Source organism: Maylandia zebra, linkage group LG19, assembly GCF_041146795.1.
Source record: "Maylandia zebra isolate NMK-2024a linkage group LG19, Mzebra_GT3a, whole genome shotgun sequence".
Classification (NCBI taxonomy): Eukaryota; Metazoa; Chordata; class Actinopteri; order Cichliformes; family Cichlidae; genus Maylandia; species Maylandia zebra.
The window spans coordinates 25,652,531-25,676,293 of NC_135185.1; the positions used below are offsets into that span (position 1 = coordinate 25,652,531).

Genomic DNA, 23,763 nt, shown 5'->3' on the forward strand with positions numbered 1-23,763 from the left:
ATGTGAGAATAACTAAGGGGCCTGAAGTGTGCCAAACCCTACTATTCGAATTCACACTCATCACACCAGCCAATATTATTATAATCTTCCATTGTTCAGTTTTAGTGTGTCGAGTTACTGTTGATCATGTTGCGGGCAGCACAGTGTGTGGTGGTTGGCACGGCTGCCTCACCACCATCTAGCCGGGGAATTTCTGTGTGGTGTTTGCAATTTCTTCCCATGTCATGAGTTTGTTCTTTCCAGGTATTCCGACTTTCTCCCAGGGTCCAAAGACATGCACTTAGTTGACTGGACACTCTAAATGACCAGTTAACCTAACTTCCTCCCATCACCTCCAACCAGTCGCAGCAGATGGCTGCCCCTCCCTAAACCCGGTTCTGTTGGAGGCTTCTTCCTGTTAGAAGGGAGTTTTTTCCCCTCCCACTGTTGCCAAAGGAGTCATAGGGGAAATTTCTCGGTTTTCTTTGTGTCCTGCCAGAACAGGCTCCAGTATCCAGTATTTATCTATCCCAAGAGTGAATAGCTACTGACCTGAACCACTGGATGTGGTGGGGCCTGCACTGGCTCTGATGAACCATCCTCCTCTAACAGAGTTGATGCAACAAAGCTGAAGCCTCTGAAGAGCTGGTGAGCTCCAGCACTGGGGGGTACACCAGGGGAGTCTGCAGGATAATAAATAAAAATAAAGGCTTCGGAAAAACAGACAGGTTTATTGCAGTAATGTTAGAAAACAAAAAAGGCACTGCTATAAAAACTTCACATTGAGGTATTATTGACAAGCACAGCTAATCACAAATATGTTAGTGCATCCCAATGTTGCTGTGTCTCCTTTAAATAAAAAAAAATGTGTATTGATTTTTGATTTTCGACCTTTAGGTGTGCGGGAGGTGAATTCGGAGTCGAAGTAGAAAGTGTCATCCGGACGTGCGACCGCTGGTCTGAACGGAGGCTTTGCTTCTTTTCGGAAGAGTTTCTAAAAAGGAATAAAGAAGCTTAACTCACGCTGTGCAGTTGAAGTTCTGAATGCCACCTGTGATGGTTGCTATAAATTCAAACACATATGTAATCACACAGAACTCACATTCCAGTCTATGGTTGAGAAGAAACCGTGCCGCTTAATCTCCTCAGCGCCATCGGCATTAGATCCTGCAAAACATCAAATAGAATCAATCACAATAGAAAACTACAAACCAATGTAAAGCACAGCCTTTCCCTGTGAAATCAGATAGAGTGTGTACCGTCATTTGTCAAAGTCATGTTCCAGAGCTGATACTAACCCAGTCTGTTGGCAGGGTTCCTTTTGAACAAAGCCCTGAGCAAAGATTGGGCCTCTGCACTCAGGAACTGAGGCATTCCAAGACGAGCCCTGCACAAACACACAAAGAGGGCTTCCAGCTTTAATTATTGCACCGGATATAGAATGAGGCAGTTGGAATATGTTGGAATAAGTACATTTGGCAACAGGTTTTTGTGTTGAATTGAGTTTTTCCGTGTTCTCCATGTGCCTGCAAATTTACTCTCCGGGTTAGTTCTTAAGCTGAGAGCCTGTTTAGGACGTCATACCCCACCTGACCGCCTATGCAGGTTGGGCATGGACAATCTGGGAAAACAACTGAATTAAAATAAGTTGGTAAAAGGGATTCCTGAGCGAGGGAGAAAAAAAACAAAAAAAAAAACAAAACTTTTTTCAGCCTACAAATGGGGGGCGTGCCACAAAACGTTTGAGAGCTACTTAGCTGGTCATTGTAAATTGACTTCAGATGTAGTTGTGAATGTGCCTGCTCAGCTGTCTAACTGTGTTAGCCCTGTAATTTACCGGCTTCCTGTCCAAGGTGTAGCCCACATCTCTCACCCAAAGTGAGGTGGAATAGGCTCTAGTCCACTCACACGCTTTTGCTGATGGACATGAGTAAGTAGTTAAAAGAAAAGAAAAAATGAGTGATGTTCTTGAATCCAGGTGGTACTCACTTCAGAATGAGATTCATGGTTTCTTTGCGGTCCTTCCCTTGAAATGGCAACGCCCCCGTCAGCATCTCAAACTGGGAGAGAAAACACAAAAAATGTAATCGGCATATTTATTTACGTAATATTTACGCTCAGCCAGTACGTTTTTTCCTCCTTACCATTAGTACCCCGAACGACCACCAGTCGGCGCTGTGGGTGTGTCCCTGCCTGTTCACGACCTCTGGTGCCATGTACTCCACAGTGCCACAGAAGGAATAAGCTTTCTTCTCATGATCAATGGCTTCTTTACACAGGCCGAAATCTGAAAACACACAAGACATTAACCAAGGACCTGGATCCTTATATTATATAGCAGCACGATAATAGCTACAAAAAGCTTTAACATGAAACAGTTTTCCCACAAGAGCTCTGTTAAGGCGACTTCTTAATTATCATTCGTTTCCTCTGGTTGAGGATAAGAGATTCTAAAGAGGTTTATCACAGATATTCAAGATAAAGTATTATAATTAACTTGGGGAACATATACAGGATGTTATGGAGATACGAGTCAGTGAGATAAAGCCATCACTGCTGTGAATCAAGGTCAATGTGGTAGAGGAAAGGAAAGTGTGTGTGCAAAATGAATAGTGAGAGGTAGATGTAAAAGAAACAACAATGAGGCTCACCTGTGAGTTTGATGTGTCCCTCCTCATCCAGAAGAATGCTAGGAGAAAACAATGTCACATATAAGACAAACTAAAATCTTACAGAGTCTGAACATTTTACCCATCTGGATTTTACAAAGTAAACTTTTCTTTGCTGTATGCTTTGCTCAGTTGTAGTATGTCTTGGTGTCAAAGTATACTCGGCTGTCGGATCATTAGGTACCCTTAAAAACAACTGAAGGCTAATATAGCAGTCCGTATGTGGTGGTCAAAGTTATAAAAACACGTTTCAGTTTCAATACAACATGTTAGCATTCAAAAGCACCAAAATTTTAAAAAGCAACACATAAATGAATCACCGGCTCTTTAAATTAGCGACGGTGTCGGGTCTTACATGCATACTATGAGATCGAGTGCTGTGCACAGCACACGCTGAGGAACAAGCATCGACAGCTGGTGGCAGCAATGTACCATAACAAGTACCGATGTGCCAATTACAGCAGAGAGTGAGGGAACACAAGCTAATGAAAATGGTGCAGGGTTCAACAAGTAAAAAATACTTTGCAGTGAGTGCAATAGAAATATGACAGGAGGAAATTGTTGCACTTTGAAGTCATCACTGCTGTCTGGGGTTGTGGCTACAGGTCTGCAGCAGGGAAGACACTTTTCCCACACTCACTGAAATGCATGCTGTTCTTCTGGATTAATCTAACTTGGAGACGTTTATGACTGATGCACTGTGTGTATATTTTTATATATATTTGTCATTATACATTTCCTGCAGCATGGCATGCAAAACGCTTGGTTTTCCACTCTTACTTTTCAGGTTTGAGGTCCCTGTAAATGATACCCAAGCTATGAAGGTGGTCCAGTCCTAATGCCAGTTCTGCTAGGTAAAACTTCACATCCTCTTCTGTGAACATCACCTGAGGGGTAAAGGAGACAAAGAAGAGAGAGGATGTGACACACAAAGAAAAGGAAAATGAGACAATAAGAGAGCATAACACCGCAGAGTGACACAATGCAGAATAAATGGGTAAGCACATATCAGTTTATAGGATAAATAAGTGGACATAGGACTGAGAAAAAGAAATCCTGACCTCAGGTCAGCATAACAACACTAAGTAGTCACTTCTTTTTTTTCTTTTTCTTTTTTTTTACCTCTTTGGAGAGTCTAGTAAAAAGATCCCCTCCTCTGAGAAAGTCCAGGATCAAGTACAGCTTCCCTTCAGTCTGGAATGCTACAGATGCACAAATTCACATTTAGTTCAACTGTAAATCAGGAAGCATGAGTTAAGCTTCTGGAAGTTGAAGTAATAAAACAGTAAATCAAGTCAGTACATCAAATAACATTAATAAGAGGGAAGGGAAGCAGAGTCTAACAAAAGCATCAGGCTGACTCACCATAGTGCAGTTTGACAACAAATGGGTGATTGACGTCTGCCAAAATGTCTCGCTCCATCTTGGTCCTCACACGGTCTCTGACTGAAGGCCAATGATCGAGGGTTAGTGTGATAGTATGCATTAAAGATTTATAACGTGTCTGTACGTAAGCACAGAGTATGGTAAAAGTACTACAACACACTAAATGCTGGTGCTGATGAGAGTACAATTCAACTTGGACTCATTAAGCTGCAATAGGAGAGGATCCTCAAATTAAAGCATAGCCAAACTTAAATAATGGGGTCAGTGCTGAATGTTAATGATGACCTAAATTTGGGGATTTTGTGCATGCAACTGCGACTCTGAGCACAGTAGATTAACTCAGCTGCTGCTTAAAAACTTCACCATGGGCAGCCAATCAGAAAAAAGCTGACTTCAAGCAAAAGGGAAGGAATGTAAAATAGCGAATTTCAGACAGAGAGGAGCTGCACCCAAAATAAGGCGAATTATGATCAATTTGACCTGCTAGTCATGAAAAGCTGTTAAAGAATAAAAACACGGAGATTTAAATGAGAGTAACAGGTCCCTGTTAAATTTGCAAAGCTGCACAGAACCACCCACGTGATTTTGGGAGATGATGAGAAGAAATCTGATGCCCCGATGTTTGCAGAAGGTGAGACCACAACACCTGTTCATAGGAACCCACTGAAAGCAGTGGTGGTCTTACTATGCACACATACCACTGCATGTGTTACAGGAAATTCATACACCCTTTTATATGAAACTAAACAACCACTTGAAAAATGAAGTTGCCAAACACAAGGCCTTTTCAAATCAACATCACCGGAAAGGTAAAAGGTGCAGCTCTACAAAAAAACAAAAAAAACAAAAAAAACCCCCAACTCACTCACTTTTCTTTGTTTTTTTTTCCCTGTCAATGAAGCCAAAAGCCAAAACAGAGAAAAGTAGCAATTCTTAAAATTTCACGACCATAGCCAAGCCTGACGTTGCTGTACCTTTTAGTGTGGCCTTCTTGAGGACCTTCATGGCATAGAGCTGGTTGGCATCGGGAGGAGTCACCTTTCGTACCAGGAACACCTGCAAAATAATTTTTTTTCAAAAAAATTCCCCCCAAAAATATAACAAACACCAAAAACACTGTTAAAGATGCAACGATTTTTGTAGGTTGGGGAGTAAGAGTAGCAAAGGAGGAAGAGAAAAATAGACATGTAGTCAAAATAGAAAGAAACCGAAAGAGTAAAAGCAAATTACCTTGCCAAAGGATCCCTGTCCCAGGACTTTGAGCAGTTCAAACTGAGAGGCATCAGCTTTCTCTGAGCCCTCCTTGACCACATGGGTGATGTTGATCTCTTTGATGTCTCCATCTTCCTAAAGAGTGAAAAGAAAACAGACGGAGGGAAAGCAGTCAATGATCACAGAACGACAGCAATACTGCACAGCTGCAAAAAAAAAATAAAAATTTCACAAGCCGCTTGCTTATGCAAAGATAAGTTCTCCTGTGGAGGTGCCTCCTGCTGTCAATATAACACATTTCAAAAAAAGAGGAAGCATGGTAAGAAGTGAGATGTGCACGTGAGCACAAACAGTTGCTTATCGATGCGTTTATTTGCTTTTAGCACACGGGAACTGGTGGTGTAAATATTCAGTGGAAGTAGATCTGTGTAAAAGCAAGTTCACAGCAAGCGCACTCTCACAACTGGGTGGATCCCAGCTGACACCGCTCATAGCTCCACCACATGAACACGCGCAGCTGACCTGGTGTCAGCCTCACCCAAAACTCAACAACAATAACAACGATGCAGAGAATTCTCTTTCAAGAGTGTTCCCCTCCCTTGATAATCTTCCTTGAATTTCACACCTCGGGCCCTGTGATGAAGCAAAGTACAGTAGGTACCCTGCTGGGAGAATTTTAGATTCACCAGTGCAGTTTCAGGGGAAAGACTTTTCCCCTACTTCTGCCTATGAAATCCAAATCTCAGGGATCAGAAAGCAGAACATCTGGGCTGTCCTGCTCCTAATTTCTCCTTTATAGGCATGTTCAGGTTTACACTATTACCATGGATCCTGAATAAAGTTACACTTGGCAATTACAAGTTATTTAAAAAAAACAACCAAACAAAAAATAAAGTGCAATCAGCTGACCGTTGCATAATCAATATTTCAAAGAAGTGATGAAAGACATATTTTCAGCAGTCTCTTCTTTCAGCTTTTTAAAAGTTTCTACAAAACAACAGCCACCGCCATCACCACAGACCACTGCAGCCTGGGACTTAATTTGACAACAGGAAACCAGAGTTGGCTGAACACAGCAGGCTTTCAGTTGCACCTTGTTTTCTGAACAACCTCGACAAGAGCGAATACAAAACCTCGTTTGCACTTTGCTGTGCTGATGAATCCCTCTTTTCTCCTCATTTTCTTAAAACTCAGTTTCATTAAGACGACGCCACTGAACGCTCTGTCGACGACTTAACTACTCAAAGCTGATCGAGATGTCAATATCAGGAGGTGTCACTTTACCGTCCAGTGGTTCTCCGGCGGAGGTAAAGTGCCAGTGTCGTTGTCCGTTGCCGCCGTGGGTCTGTAGGTGTTACAGTGAGCAGGGCTGCCAGTCAAGGATTTGTTCTTTTTGAACAAGTAGATGGACAGCATGCGAGTCAGGTTGAACTTTCTCTTGTCCTTCTCCATCTCAGCATTTCCCAGAGTGTTGTATCATCCTACCTTCATCCATAACAAGGTACACACTCTTCTACCTCTCATATAATCATCTCAAATCTCACCTCATCTCACCGAGAGCACACTTTAAGATCGTTTGTGCTTTCATGTTAGGATTCGTTGTGTGGACTGCAGATAAATATTGAAAAGTCTCTCAGCCTCTGCTCTTTAGTCGACTGCAGAGGCCTTCTGCTAAATTTCCTTCAGTGCTTCATCTTCATGTTCTCTTCCATTCTATCTCCGGTCCTTGCTCGCTCCCTGCCTCTGTGTCTGTCTGATTAGACCGGTGTGCCTTCGGTGAATGACTGCAGCTGAAATGAACTGGAACCGAAGCGAGCAGGAAGGAAGAGCCTGCTATATTCTCACAGTCCTGCACCCAACTTCTTGTCACACTCTCTCTCTCACACACACACATGTGTGCGGCTGAAAGAGAGAGAGAGTGAGAGAGAGAAAGAGAGAGAGAGAGCAAGCGAGCAACAGGAGTACACTGAAACTCAAAAGAAGCACAAAAAAGAGATAGAGGTGGAGAAAAAGTAAAAAGAAAATGCCAATTAAATGCTTTCTTGAATAAATTTGCTTGCATTATCAGTAATTTTACAGACTCAAGAACCCAACTCTGTGCCACTTCCCTTTACCCATAATTCAACACAGAGGCCAGCGTGGAGGAGGATGGCAGAGAGAGGATGATGTGTCCCCTCTCGGTGTCAACACACCAGAGAGGATTCAGACAACTCACTGCCTCTGGATGACAGAGATTTTCCTGTCTGTGGCCAGGCATGTTGCTCTCTTCCCCCTCTTAACAGTCCTGTTCCTGCTCATCCTGTCTCCTAACACAGCTCTCGCTGCTCATAAAGTGGTCTTGAGATCCTCTTACTTTCCTCCATTGCTCACTTTATTGCCGTTTATACAGCAAACACTTCTTTAACCTGAGAGAATACGCCATTACGCGCCTGTATATAGAGCATGAGTCAACTCCTCTTGACCAAAGAGCAGCGTTACTTGGCTGGCAGCGAACCTGCACTGCAGCCTGTGCTCAGAAAAGGTTATTTGCTTAACAATTTTGTGATGGGAGAGTACATTTTCCAGAGGGTGGGGAGACGAGAAAAAAAAAGAAAAAGGAAATACAATGTGACATGGATGAAGCAGGATGTAATGTTTGTTTAGCGAGGGAGGAGCTGCAGAATGAACGGATTTAAAAGCAACAGTACACAGGTGGTGAGAGCTTACCTGGGCTCTAATAGTGGCATAGTCCCTCTCTATCCAGGTGATATGAGACTCGTTCTAGGAAGTGTTTGAATGGAGCAGTTAACATGAGTTACGTAAAACATGACGGGTTTTGCAACAGGTACATTTGTACCTCTTCATACAGGCTTGCTGCAGGTACATCTCATTAACACATGCACACACACACACACACACACAGAGAAGAGGGTAGAATAGGGCCACATTAGTGACAGGAAACTTCTCTTCCCTCCTACTTCTCACTTCCTCTTTTCTTGAACTGATCTCACATCCTTCCTGCTCGATAACTAGATAACCAACTACACAGAAGAGCTGAGTTTACAAGCATGACAGCTGTTGCAGAGAAGAAGCTGAAATTCAGCGTTATGACTAACTATTTATAAAGGTTCTCGTGTTATCCGGAATCTAGAGTACTCAGGAACAGCTGTCTTTTGAAATGAAGTCACATGGTGTGTGGGAGATAAAAAAAAAGAAAAAGAAAAAGAGTATTCACACTTCATGGCCTCACACATATTTTTTGTGGTTTTGCAGATCAGTTTCAGTTTGATTGCATTAATACCATGACTTGGCCAAAACGCAAAGATGAAAAAACTGAGCATCTAACTTTTAAATTTGCTACACCGGTTGAGTGAAAAGGCAGAATCTTCAGTGAAGCATTAACCCTAGCATTGAAAATAACATTTTTTATGATTTTTGAGGTTGGAGGAGGTGGAAGATCCTCCATCCACATCCTCCTTTGTTTCCCGTCAATTCACAGCTGGGAAGATGAAAACTCTCACATCCACCCTCACAGAGGAAACCCCTTCATCCCTCCCAAAATATCACGCAACACACACACACACACACACACACACACACACACACACACACACACACCAAGCACTCCCTAAAGCTTTCGGCAAGTCCCCAGCACATTCTTCACCTGACCACACTCACACGCAGCTGCCCACTTTGTAACAAGCGGAGGTTCATAACACGCACACATGAAATAAAAGCATCTACTTGCCTCTGCCATGCGGGTTTTGGTGCGGAATAAGAACCTCCACATGTCTGTGTCCAGATACTTCCATGTCACTGATGCTGTCACTGGGTGTCAGTGAACCTCTGTGACAGTCACACTTAGACACTTGCTTCTATGTCAGCCTGTGTCAGTTAGCCAACAACTCTGTATGCAATACCGCAACAGATACAACCTTCCTGTATGCTAAGCAAAATGGGAAGTAAAGTTATAAAAAATGCATATGAGCAGGGGACCGATTAGCTGTGGACAGCGTAGAAGGAAAAGGCTCAACTCAAGCAGGAAATAGCTCTTTCTCAATGGGAAAATGAGTCAGAAGTCTATACAAGAGCTTCAAGGACAAGTTTACGGAAACAATGAGAAGAACTTGAATCTTTTGTGTCATTTTAGGCAAAAAGTGGGGAAACTGACTTCATGCTTTTTCTTCAGTTTGAGATTCAAGATAGCAATCATGCGAGGTTTTCAATTTCCGTTGACACATCATCTGACTAAAAGTCTAACGAAGCCTGAAAAAGGGCACAGTAAAAGTTTAACAATAAGAGAATCCTACAGTCATGATAATCTTTGGTCGAATCGAAGCTTAAACGAGCTAACACAAATGCTTCTCTGAGTCCGCTTATGCAACATTTGATCACCTTTTCAGACTGCTAGAGAACAGATGCGTCAACTGTGAGAGACAGATATGGTGTAATGCCCTTTGATTAACACAAGGGGCCAGTGCAGGTCTGCAGCCAGTCCACTGGTAGGTGTTCCAAAGAAGGATGTCATAAGATAGGAGCTTTAGCCAAGTAAGGGCATGCTCACATTGTTAGCTCATGCCTCATCCAAATCCTAGTGTTGGCTCTGACACCAATTACAGTAAGGGAGACAAAGTGGGACAGAAAGGGAGCATGTGGGAGATGATAGGCTGGAGTGCTGTCCAAACACTGTCCATTCACAGCAGCAGAGGTCAAACGAGTTTAAACCCTACAACAGTCACGTCTTGCGTCAAAGCAACGCACCAAAGCTCGAAATGATGGCAGAGTTCAGAGGAGAGAATCATTACAAAAAAATAAGACAAGAGGAAGAGTCAAGAGGAAAAGAGAAGTCACTGGTCAAATGGTGCATGAGCCTGGAAGGAGGAGTTAATTTAGGCTGTTGCTCTCCTAGTGTTTGTGTCTTGCACTGTAGCTTCTGCTCCTTCCTGGAAAATGAAGCGCAAGCACCTGTACGTTTTCAACTGCAAGACAGCTCCGACTGCACAGACAGAGGATGACGAGTGAAAGCGGGAAGGTCCAGAGAGGGAGACGGAGCAGTCTAAACATTCATCTGTAAAAACAAATACCCACACTAGACTTTGCCTGCAAGAGCAAACACACTCAGAGGGGTAAAAAAAAACAAAAAAACAAAAAAAAAAAACAACACACTGCAGCGGTACCCTCACAATGACGAAAGAGTCTGAGATTATATAAGAACTGAAGACAAAAAGAGACTGTAGGCAGCATGGACCATATTTTTAGGCATTTCTAATAAAAATGCTTTAAGGTTATAAACAGGAACTGCTTCTTTTGTTAATGCCTAATAAAAGTCCTTGTAGTGAAATGTTGCACCCTCATTAAAATCTGCAGCTGCATAATCAGTTGATTGAGGTTAAATCAACTTTTAATGTATAAAAATGTCTAAAAATTGTCAAACACTGATACTTAAACCTGAGTAATATGTATGTGAACGTAGAACTAGTTTCATTTAAAACTCACATGTTTTAGTAATATTGGCAAATACTCCCATCACTTGCACGTGATTAACTAACCATTCAGTTCAAATATTAGTGTACAACCCTCTACGGGTCATTAATGAGAAGACATTTTTTGCACTCGCTTCATCGTTTATTGCTTATTTAAGGAGGAAAACTTAAAAGATCAGAATTCAAGCCACAATCTAAAATCACGACCACTTAAGCCCCTTAAGCTCGACACATACTGTCTGTTCTGACTATCATCTGGACCCGAATTTTAACCCTCATAAGCAAGTTCCCATGACTTGCAAACAGATATATTAGGTTTCACAAATGATTACATAAAACTCATTTTTGCTTCCACATTTTTCCCATAAAAGGGCTCTTGCCTAAATGCTAAGCAGCACTTTTGTGTTGAGAATGATAAATGATACGAAAATTATGAAATATGGCTCCCTTTTCATCAAATCCCAACTGTTTTATACTAATTACTGGTTTTCATGCCCATAGCCTTGAAGAGAATTACATATCATTAATAAATGAAATATTAACCACTTTTAAAAGTGGTTTTCTTTTTATCAACTGTTTCGCACAAAAATTACAGATGTTCAATAGCCTGGCATGTTTTGAGAAAGAAAACAAATGTATAAACACTGTTTAAAGTGAGGTATTTAGAGCTCTACACTGTAACTATGCATATGCACTCATGCAGGATTTCAATGCAGGAGGTCTAAAAGTTTTGTATCCGACGATCACACCATGAACTCGGGCTAGAAAGTGGCTCTCTGTTTTTAAATCAGCCGGAGCATCTTCCTTCTCCTCTTTAATATCTAAAGGTGGGCACCAAAGAACGGTACTATATTTTGGAGGGCAGGGAATTCATTCAACTAGTTCCTTTCAAAGTCAATTTAACACCTTTGATGGACAGGCTGGTCCTTCAGCACACCTTTTCACATTTTTAAGCCTCTCCATCTGCTCTAATTCATTTTGTCCTCTCCCATGTCCCATTTGTTCTCTATGACCTCCACCAACACCTGCTAACAGGCAAGACTGACAGGCTGGTACAAAAAAAAAAAAAAGGGGGAAGAGGGTGAAGGAAGGTTGGAAGATGGACATTCACCTGGTTCCAGTGAAATCCTTAGTCATCCCATCATGGTGCTTTAATACGAGCTGAGCCCTACAGGCACTACATCATAGGATACCACTGGAGAAAAGATTGGTTTAGTCTCCTAGGTTGAACTTAAAGGCTTAATGACAACATAAGGTAAACAGCCTTAAGCCCTCAACGCTTAACATGAATATCTCTGCCTTTGTCCAGCAGAAAGGTGGAGGATCAAGCCTTCATCCACAGTCCAGCACTGAGAAAATCGATAGGGGAAATAATCTTAGAAGGATAATTTATTCTTAATTAAAATTGTCACTTTAAAAATAATAAATAAGTAAATCTGTACTGCATAGGACCTCTTCAGTACAGCAGTGCCTTTTTTAAAAAAAGAAAAAAAGAAAGCATGACAAAGCCATCAGGTGTTTTGCAACATGTATCATGCTTTGACATTTGTTTTGCTGATGAAGGGGACTTCCGGGGTTAATATCCATCCCTTAGCAGACTGAGCCATCTGTTCCCACACCCAAAATACATCAGGTTTTTAGGTAAGTAAGTGCACTGAAGATGACACTGAATTCATACTCTGAAGTGCACGTTACACAACTATTCAGTTGTCATCATGTTGCTATTTAAAGCTTTAACATTATGTTTTAGAGACGCACATTGTAAACACAGAAATGGGAGAAGGATTATGTGACAGAGCCACTTCAGGAGGATTAAGTGACAGCTAGGACGGACAAGTGAAGGCACTGCTTTACTAACTATAACTAACTGCAGGGACACTACTTGTGTGTTAGCTAAGCCAAGCTTTCTAAGGAAGTTTAAAAAAATCTTTAAACCAATTTTGAAAGTATGTATGTGAGGATAAGTTGATAAAAACCTTTAATAACAACTATGGGGAAATATTTGCAATGCACAGCTGAGATGATTAATTAGCGATGACCCTAACTGTGGAGTTGGAAATTTGTTACTGTCTTTTTACACTTTTACACAGTGCAATGATGTTCTGCAGCTCCTTTCATTAAAAATGATAATAATAATTTTAAAAAACAGCAACTCTGTGAAGTCCTGCCCATTCTGACCACTTGCACGCGTCTTAAACTTTGCATGACTGAACATTAACTTCTGCAAACTAATCAAACTTTCACAGCATCATCATTAGTGATGAGAGTTATGTCTCTAGAGCCTAAAGAGCAGATCTTAGTTAAAGAGTCAAAAGTGTGCAGTCCTAAAGGCAGTAGATCAGATCATTAGTGCTACCAGAAGAATCTGTTTCTCTGGTGTCCACTGGATTTTGCACTGTGAATCGCCCCCAAGTGTTAGTCTGTCCACATAAAATTCGACTGCACAACATCCATTGCAAACACAGTTCTTTGGTCACCACTGCAAGATCTGGCTCACTGTGACTTCACCCTCTTCCTCAAAAGGAAGTTGAAGGGTTGCAGTTTTGATAAAGTGGACAAGATCCAGTGCATGATGAAAACACAAGAAAATCACAGCGCAGCCCAGGAAGCCTACTACAAAGGGAATGTTTGCCAAATTAAAGCACTTATTTAAGCTATGTATTTATTTGTTTATTTTCTCAAGAGAGATTTGTAATTAAGAACCAAATTCAGAGTACACTACACAACATGGCATCATTAAATTTGCATCCACACTGAAGGCGATTTGCTTATCACGCGTTGTTTTGAAGCTGACGATCAGTCTCTTGTGGACATTCCAGCCTCCTGTTGCCTAGGTAACCCTATAATGTATTTACTACCAGGTTATATGTCAGTCAATAGTATCCTGCAATCTCACTGGTAGTCTCTTCAATTGCTCATCAGCAACTCAGCTCAAATGAAGTTGCTGAATGTCTTTCCCTTTTTGTGGTTTCTGGTTGCCACGTTACTTCCTGATTGGATGCAGTTTTTGTAACAACAGAACAGCAAATGTGTAAAAAAAAGGAGAAGCATTCTATAGACTTTTAAAACAACTAATCACATGAACAAGTGGAAGGTAGAGGCCAGAGGAAATGTCCCAGCAGGAGTATAGGATTAGCACAGATACTGCAGGAAATCCTGTCATGGCATCTGTAATATTTATAGCAGCAGCATGGATAGCCGTCAGATGATTGGCAGTTCAATGGGCCAGTTGACATCGGGTTAAAACGGCCTTGTGTAATATCCACAGTGGGAGCTTTGGTCAATAAATGCATTAAGAAAAGAACGAAAAGAAATGGCAGAAATGATTTAGAGAGAACAAAGGGGCGGGATAGAAGGATAAATGAGAGACGGAAGAGTGAATATACACAATGAGGTCATCGATGTTAAACCTAAGCTGCATGGCTGCGGTGGAAATGTGTAGCACTCTGGACCTGGTTGCAAATATATATAAAAAATAAATAAATAAAGAGTACAAGCCAGAAACACCAAACCTCAACATCTCCTGAGCATTTTGTCACTCATCTATAATTTGTGTGTCATCACACAAACATTTCTACAACATCTAAAATAGCAACTTCAAGTGCTACTCAATCTGCACTTCCTGCTTAGTCCCAGGTTTTTCCCCTTTAGAAATCCGCTCAACCAAATGCCAAATAAACCCCCAAAATTCACATACAGACAGACATCAAAGCTTTTTTTGTATTGTATGTATTGTAGGTATTTAAATGCAGGAACAGAGGGACACCAATACAAGACTTTAACTTGAAAAGATAAACCGACAGAAAAAAAGGATAGTTTTTGTTAACTTGACAGAGAGAGAGAGGTGCAAAAGGGCAGAGCATGGAGACGACACAATCAGCATCCATATTGATGAGAACTATAAAGGATGAGTGGAAATGGTCGGAACGTTTTCCTTAATCGACCCTCAGAGGCAGAAGTGTGAAACTATGGCAACTGCGTTTTTGCAGTCTCCGTCTCCCAGCATCCTCTTTGCAAGACAAGAGGTAGTTTCAGAGGCAAGGCCATTCACATAGGAAACATCTTTTTAGATGATGCTTCCAGGTAACACTTGCCAGCCTCCATCTTCACAAATTGAGCACTCCTGTTCACACTCTACTTCAGTTTGGAATCTGATGCCAGAAATGTCTTCTACTTATCACCGATGCAGCATGAAATGGATTATACTATGTTTATTTTGGAGGTAATATACGATGATGGCCTTTAAAGGTTATGTAGCTTGAGACTCTAATATCAGAGACCTTTCAGAACACACAGACGTATCAGAGTGCACACACAGACTGGATGATTAATGGAGCTGACTTTCTGTCAGAGCATCCCTGTGTATTACCATGACCATGTCTGAATGTGATAGAAAGAGAGAAACAGACTGTCACTTTCTCTGTGTGTGTGTCTTTAAACCCAACTGGTATATGAATGAAAATCCCAATGAGCACACCCATTACGATTTACGAAAGTATACGTTTGTGTGAGTCTGCTCTTGTGTTTATATGCATTATCATTCTCCTCCTGGCAGCACAAGTCACAATCGGGGCTTAGTGACGCTGAGGGCAGAGTAACCATGACGACTAGGCCAATAGCAGACATGAATGGATGACAGAGGGGATGAAGTGAATAGATGGATGGCTCAAGCATCTGAGGGGCATCTGCTTCAAGTTAAGACTTTTCTTTCTTTTTTTTTCTTTTTTTTTTTTAATCTGTTTTGTCATTCGTATAGATCAACAGGGAGGGAAACAGCTACAACACATGATAACCCTTCAGGTCGGGCAAGATTGTTGAAAAGGGAGAAAGAAGTTGAATGATAAGGAAATTGAAATTCTGATTCAGCTTTGACGTAAACTACCAAAAAGTTAGAAACAACATTGTTTTTGAAAGAAAGCACATCTAATATGACACTAAAAATTGGATAAAAGGACCAGAAAAGATGGATGGATCCCTTGTTTAAAGAAATAGATGTGATTTCATGAGGCCGACCATGAACACCACAGTCTGCTCTACATCATTCCAACATGTCGCATTACTTCTCGACAATAATGAAAACTAACCAGTGTAGCATGAACTAAACTGCACTAAGACTGCCTGTATTTTCATGCAATTTTTAATAAGCTATAACAAACCTGTTTTCAAGAGGTTTTACAATATGGAAAAAACACAACTTCAGCAAGACATCCTATATCGATTAGATGCACATCTAAAAAACACTTTAAACTCTAAATTGGACTTAAGGCGTTAAAAGTTAGCCTTAGATTTCCATTTTAATCAAGTATCTCTTTCTGAGCAGTGCTTACTTTGAAAATATCTCATTGCTTCTTCTTCATCTCTGAACGTCAAATGTGATTTTTCTCTTTTGGGGAAATACAGCCCTTATCAAACTATTGTTCTATTGTACAATAGATCAGATCTAGATGCCTAATTGTCACATCCTTACAGTTTAGAACAGGCTTGCATTTTTTTAAATGATCAGTTGATCCTTTATCATAAAAAAAGCTTGCATTAGGTAACACAATGTGCCAGTGAAACACATGCATAATGTTGTAATTTTGATGAATCACTACATTTACTTTAGTTAATCACTTCTCAAATTGATTGCAAAGTTAGTAGTGCACTTAGGCACAGAATGCCTAATCATTCGATATGAATTCACTGGTCGAATGGATTATTTCCACATGGGCACAATCAGACATCACGTGGACTAGAATCACACAGGTTAAATAGTGTTTAATGCGTACTGTGACTGCAATGCACATTTGGTTTCTCACCTGCACCTCCATCGGGTAATGCCTACAAAAGTTCAAGGCTGCAGTGCATGTACATAAAAAACTTTTTTGTGGCATTAGGCAGACAGAGGCCTCTAATATAAATTTAATATTAATTTTCAGGTAACATATGCTGAACTTCCAAAAACATTTAGGTGTTTTTCACCGCTTCTTTTTCTTGGCAAAACTGGACCTTGAACACTTTTTGTGTAACACCATCCTATGAAAACCGAGCAATGAGATCAGCTATATAGTTGCAAATCAAGAAGAGGGAGAGGGTAACAGAGATTCCCATGTGTATGACAAAATCCAAAGATTTAGAGCCCCCTTTTAGAACAGAGGCAGGCTGCAAACCACATCTCCTAGTGTCTCTGTTTGTGTGTGTGTCTGTTTATATGCTCATCAGATCTCTAACGCACCTAAACTGAAACTGCAATTTGCATCTGTTACTGCTGATGACAAACTCAGATAAGAGGATACCCGCTTGACACAAACACACACACACAAACCACACCTTCCCCTTGGGTCTGCACATGCAATCATAACAGCGTCTGTTAGCTACTACAAAGAATAGGGGGGCATTTTAATTTGCATTAAAACCTTCTGGAGAGGCTCAATTAACCTGCTGCATAAACAACTGCATGACTGGGACTTGATAAGACGTGAATGATGGTGCGCTTTTGCGTGTTTACTTGTGTCTGCGTGGGCCTGTGTGGATAAGCCTTGCTAATAGATCATTTTTTATTGTACCTGATGATTGTGTGCAAGGCTGTGTCTCAGCACAAAGTCCATCTTGCGTAATGAAGTCAATTTTCCATTAAAGAATCTTGTTAACTGACTAACTTGCCATGAAAAGGAACACCAAGAGTAGTTTATGCACAACATATGAGCCAGACATCGTTGTTAACACTCATGGAAAGCCAAGTTTACCTGAACCCTTTCAATCGGGCTCATCAATGCCAAACATCCTTTCTGTAATACTTTGGATGACCTTGTTCAAGAAGAGAGAGAAAAAAAGGATTCATAGTCACAGAAAGGACTTCTAGACATAGTCGCTTTAAAAAAAAAAAAAAGCAAAAACAGCCTTGAAAACAACTAACTTCATAGAAAAGAAGTTAGACTGAGAAACTTCATAACGCAAGTTTGATTAAAGGGAGATGAGTCAAGGACAAAAGCTTAACAAATCATTAGTCGGCCTTTATCTGAACTACAAGACATGATGATGAATTACACTTTGCTGAAGAGTGCAGAGAAGTAGTGATGGAAGACAGGGATGAGGAAGAGAGGAAGGGGATGATGTACTGGAATGTACCAGGTAAATGATGAAGGGCAGAGTAAGAGAGAGAATGAAGGAGGGCATCTTCAAGCCTCAGTGCTTTTCTCATTTAGCAGGGCTGTGTGCGTTCGTCCATGCGCACACGTGTATGTGTGCGTCATCAGGGTTCCCTCCCTTATATCATCCAGAGTGCCGTTAGAACAGCAGAGCCCACTTTAACAGAATCCAGAGGCTGTTTGCACTTGTTATCATCACAGTGGCTTTTCAAAATGCGTGACGTAGAAATGAAGGCAATTGACAAGTCCGGTTGTTCAGCGTCGGCCTGCTGGTGAAATAATCAAATGAGCCTGACTTTGTTGCCTCTGAAAATGACACCTACAATCACATTTCTATGTGTGATGTGACAGGGTGGAGAGACAAATAGGAAACAGGGAAAATCAAACAGATTGAGAGCACGGGAAAGAAAAGAAAGTTGACATTTCCAGGCCAACACCCATATGGGCAGCCTGATAAGATCAAGTCTTTGTGATAAGAAGGTTTTTACACAATTCTTTTCTGGAAAAAAACAAGAATGAAACATGTGTATTTCCTTTCTGGACAATGACAAATCAAAATTCGAGCTACCTTATTCTCAACCACTTAGAGAGCTTTTTCACGCAGTTTAATGGGATCGATTGCAGAACAGATGCTTGAAGGAGGAGCTGTAATTAACTTCCAGAGAAGTGATGCACTTTAGATAAAGACTCTAAACCATGCAACACTGTACCTTCTGTTTTAAAGTGAGCAATGAGTGTGCCTGCTGCCTGCATGCGTGATCACAGTGAATCTGCAGCACACTGCGGCAATTTATTGCAAGTCTGTGGTCGCCTATCTTAAATATACCAGCAATAGCATGCATAATTATACATAGTATATGAAAGTAGTAGGAAGTTGCTTTCTTGAAGAGTGCTCTTCAAGAAAGAGGGAAAAAATCCCAAAGAAACACAACTAATTTTAATTAATCAAATCACTTGTGCGTACACAGTTAAATAAATCAGAACTAAATATTTCAAAAATAAAAAAAACAAGATGCAGCTCACTTACTAATCCTTTAATTTCCATTCCATAATCCAGGCTTTTCAACCTCTCTTTTCTCGTAAAGGTCACTTGCTGTGCCTCTCATAGGCCCGAGCTACTTTTTATTAACACACAGGAACAACAACTGCTTAAAGTCTTGTCTCAGACTTTGACATAAACTTTCAGGATGTGGCTTACTTGTGAAGTTCAGACAATTGCGGAACCTCAGCCAGAGCCATCGGCTCCGCTCGTCTACAAAACAGCAATCATATCGACCGTCTTTAAAGAGGTTTCCTGAGCTGAGGTGGTTCTTCAGCATAAAGTTGACTTAATTTCACGGTTCGGAAAAGGTTGATTAGAGCTTTTCAGCATCTGAGTAATATTAGGTTGATATAGTAACAGAAACAGTTGCAGCGTTTTTATTTTGACATCTTACTCGATTGCCGTCACGTGAAAATATCTCTTCATATGTATCTAAATGTCTTCGCATCGAGTTTATCACAGCGCGCACACAAAACTCCCTTCCTCAAAGAGCCAATTTATTATTTAAATCTTCGGTTTTTAGCTTTCCCCTTTATGCAATTGCAGTTTTTCGTACTTCAGAGTCTAAGGCAGAGCCGCTTTACAGTTGAGCAACACTAACTGAAGCTTCTGTATTGTGGTGTTTCATCTATCTGCTGCGCCTTTATCTTTCAGCTGCGTCTAGACAAATGTTCAATTAGGACGGAAACCTCATATCATAATCACGCATGAAATTGAATATAAAAAAATGGTGTTGCAAGATGTGGAAGTCATGTGCTCGTGACTTCCACTGAAGAAATAAAATGATAAAATTGAAAAATCATGTGCTGATAATACTTATGTTGCCATTTATGTATTTTTATAGTATCAATAAGAGGTTTATTGACGTGTAACATCATTAGTGTGCAACTTTATGTCAGCATTTTTATACTGACTCTACAGTGACACAACAGATGACATGAAATCATATCACCAAGGTAATTAAACACGTAGAAATAAGCCAAAAAAAAAAGAAAAAAAAGAAGAATAGATGAGAAATAACAACATAATGAAATATTATTTCCATTCATTCACACCGAGTCCTATGAGAGCAGAAAGGACAGCGGGTCAAGCTAAGTGTTGTTACAATGAATGAGTAAAGAATAACTGTAAGTTATGGAAAGTATGCAAAGAAAGTCACAGGCCTATTGTCACATTTATGCAAATACACACAAAGCAATCACACGCTGGCCTGAAAAAAGAAAAAGGGAAAAAAAACTGAAGTGTTAGCATTCAGCGTCTTACTAACAAACAAATCTTTTGCAAAAGGTCACAACAATGTGACAAGGTAAACTGAATGGGACTTCTGCATCCATTCAGAAGCCTATCGAGTCTCATCATATTCAGTTATGCATATTCAAAGCGAGTTAGAAAATGCTGGCCTGTTCGTTTTATTTGAGGACTTTGGCAAAGCAGGGTGACAGGATGCATAAATCTTTTGGGAGTGTGCTGATTTTGTCGCTAAAAGCAGGAACAGAAAGGAGCACAGTATGTGATGCCTCAATCTCAATGCAGTCTGTGGCCGAAAAGCCCTTTAAAAGAGCTACCACAAATTATGCTGAAAGTCCAGCATTTTAACCCCTTCTGGTAAAAAATAAATAAATAAATAAAAACAACCAAATAACATTAAACTAATGGGAATTTTGGAATATATTGCCTCAAGTGCACTTTACTTTATTAATTTACACGAGATGACCTCACACTGAAGGAAATCAGATGGTGTTTTTCAAGCACAATAGCCCATGTATAACTACCATATAGCCAACAATGACAAAAAAAAGAAGCTTCATCTAATTTTTATGTGCTTGATGTGACTAGTTATTCCTACTGCTCTAATGTAAGCTTAATGGATCATTATTTTGATGTCACCCAAATATTTGGCTGTTGCACTTGTTATTCACCAATAGCTAATGAAATGCTGATCGTGGTGAAATCCAAATAAAAGGCTTTAAAAAGCCTAAAAAAAAAGGAGAGACACACAAAAAAGACACATGCTGTTCAAACTGAGCATCAAGACGGGGAACGAAAGGTGATTTATGTAACTTTGGTTGTTGGTGCCAGATGGGTAGGTCTGAGTAAAGTTCTCTGGGTAAAAATACCTTGACAGGAAGGCAACAGTAACTCAAACATGGTAAGCAAAAGAGCATCGCTGAATGAAAAATACATAGAACCCTGAAGCAAATGCGCTACAGCAGCTAAAGAGCACACCGGGTGACAGCAAGAACAGGAAACTGAGGCTACAAATCGCAAGAAGTCACTAAAATTTGGAGAAGATTTTAAATATATTGCTAATACGATAAGTCTCAATCTATGAATCTACATCGCCCTGTATCAATGGTATATGACCTTTATAACTATAGCATATACATATTTTGATGACTGCTTCTAGCAGGATAACATGCCATACCACAAAGCTCAAATCAGCTACAATACTATATTCTGCTTTATCATGACATTGAACCGTTTTAACTTTGTATTAATTTGATTTTTGACTGACTGAAAAAGAAGACCAATGTACGAATATTTCAGTATTAATAGAAAAAAAAAAGTGTTATTTTGTTTTGATGGAGCATTCATGACTGCATCATAAACAAACAAACAAAAAAATTTGCTTATTCTGATGCATTTCCAGTTTACTATTCAGTTACACATTACAGCTTTTACCACATCAGCATGATTTAGCCACGCTTGATTCACCACAGCTTCACAAGGACTAGCATAAGCAACACAACCACATGGCTAATTAGCATAATATGAGAACTTTGCTGAATGGGCCTCAGGTAAACGGTGGTACACAGTCAGTCTGCGTACAGTAAAGACAAGAAGCCTTAGCTTATTTTACAGAAATTTAGGCATTCTCCTCTAATTTTGGACTTGCACATAAAAAAAAAACCAAAAACACAAATATAAATATATATTTTTAAAAAATCCCAAATTATGTGCTACTACTTCTCAACTGCTAGTTATATTTATATACGTTTCTACACATGCTTTTTACATACAGTCATGTAGAGATAATGTATTTAGATTGAAGTATCGTATCCTGACTTGAAAAGCTGGCCCCAGAGACGATCCAGCTACGGAGGCCGTCTCTTGATTTCAATCCTACGTTTCAATTCTGTTTTTGCTACGTCGCACATCGTCAGTAGTGGTGTAGCAGAAGCTGGAAGTGAAAGCAATTAAGATGGCTAGGGTATGGAGGCAAAAATCTCAATAGAGGAGAGTCAAGGAAGCGAGCTTCCCACCCAGAGAGTGCGTTATTCTAGTCAGTTTAAATGGTGGTGTGCTATGTTGTACTGTTGCTGTAGGCGGGATGAGATATGATGAGTAAAAAATTATAATTTCAAGGAAATAAAATAAAGTGAAGCAGAGCAGGACTGGAAAGAGCAATAAGTTCTGTCAACTAATAATCACACTCAAGAGGCTTGTTAACTCTGTGAGTCACGTATGAACGGGAAACAATCTGGCATCAAGAAACAAGAAAAGGATGAGCAGTCCAACGGAAACAAACAAAAAGAATAAAATATTCCACTAGAAGCAGACAAACAGCACAGTATCTGTGTCTGTGCTGTATCAATGCATGTGTATGAGTGTGTGCATGGCTGAAGGCTTCCACCTAGATGTCGTATCACAAAGTGTGATCAATGACAGAGCTGTCAGCAAAACAGTGCTATAAACATGCAAACCAAATATGCACACACAACCCTGGTTGTTAAAAGTGTGTGTGTGCCGGAGAAACATTTGTGATGGGAACCGACGTCACCTCTGAGCCTGAGTCACAATGCTGCCATCAATAGTCCAGTAAACCTGGACAGTTTTTATTCTTTCCGTTGTCGCATCCTTCAGACGAAACACAAATCTTTTGGAAAATGCGCATTTTAACACCCTGCATTTGCACAAATACAAACAAAGTAGATTTACAATTCAACAGAAATGAATAAATGCAGAAAGCTGCAACATTATAGTGTTTATTCGGCAATAGGAAGATGAGAGTACACAGTTGATTTAAAAGCAAATATCAGTAAAGTTAATCTGATTTCAGGACTAAAGTGTTGCGAATTTACCTACACAGCCACACTAAAGCATCAGGTGTGCATTTCAGGCTACGTCCCAAAGCAGAGTGTGACATAATCAGTCCCAGTCCCCCTCCCACCCCACCCGCACTACCCTGTTAATAACCCCTCCTTCAAACCCTGCAGTGGAATGTGAAGTGTTTAGCTCTGCGCAGCTCCAAGGCTTGTCCAGACCTTGTTAATACAGGCCTCTGCTCACTGGGGATCATAGCCAAGCAGATGCCGGTATAATGCATTGCTCCTCTGGCAAGATTTCATGCGCTCTGCAAGATGGTGCTCAAGTTTTCTAAGAAACGTCAAACTTTGCCCATATAGAAAAGCACTATATGAAATGCTTTTTCTATCTCTTTGTGATGCACATTTCAAGCTCTGAAAAATTAAACACAGCAAACACAGGTTCTAGCTGGAGGTACAGCTCAGTAGCCGTCTGCTGTACTAATTGTCCATTTTATTAAGTATTTATGGAGTTTCTTACATATTTCATGGCATTTATGTTCCAAACCTGGAACGGCCAAGAAAAATAACAAACGATCATGGCTTCTTTTTTTTCTTTTTTCTTTTTTCTTTGTTAAGCAGAGGTAACGTATGCCAGTCAAAAGTCTGCATTCTTATTGGACAGCTGAATAAAGCAGTGCTCTTTCTCAAGGTAAAAAGGGTAGGAGGGGACGAGACAAGACATGCTAACAACACAGAGTTGAAAAAAGAAATAAGGAGCTCAAAAATCAGACATTTTCAAATGCAGGATCAGAGATCTGCTGTATCTGCAAATAACTGTTTGCCTTTATTATAAGTTGG

General features: G+C 40.4%; 1 protein-coding gene across 4 annotated transcripts in view; it reads right to left on the minus strand.

The window, feature by feature from the left end:
• Positions 1-23,763, minus strand: part of rps6ka1 (ribosomal protein S6 kinase a, polypeptide 1) — a 50,845-nt gene that overhangs the window by 5,285 nt on the left and 21,797 nt on the right. For 2 of the 4 annotated variants that reach the window (XM_076877554.1, XM_014414318.3), the window contains exons 3-14: positions 5,265-5,381; positions 5,009-5,090; positions 4,014-4,094; positions 3,771-3,850; positions 3,429-3,535; positions 2,631-2,668; positions 2,124-2,266; positions 1,969-2,039; positions 1,278-1,366; positions 1,082-1,146; positions 871-973; positions 532-662 (exon numbers count right to left, since the gene is read on the minus strand). In XM_076877554.1, the coding sequence (XP_076733669.1) occupies positions 532-662; positions 871-973; positions 1,082-1,146; positions 1,278-1,366; positions 1,969-2,039; positions 2,124-2,266; positions 2,631-2,668; positions 3,429-3,535; positions 3,771-3,850; positions 4,014-4,094; positions 5,009-5,090; positions 5,265-5,381 (1,107 nt within the window). Of the gene's footprint in view, positions 1-531; positions 663-870; positions 974-1,081; positions 1,147-1,277; positions 1,367-1,968; positions 2,040-2,123; positions 2,267-2,630; positions 2,669-3,428; positions 3,536-3,770; positions 3,851-4,013; positions 4,095-5,008; positions 5,091-5,264; positions 5,382-6,530; positions 7,049-7,952; positions 8,007-8,973; positions 9,113-23,763 lie in introns of those variants that run through there. The other 2 variants (XM_014414319.4, XM_014414317.4) reach the window with 2 other exon arrangements.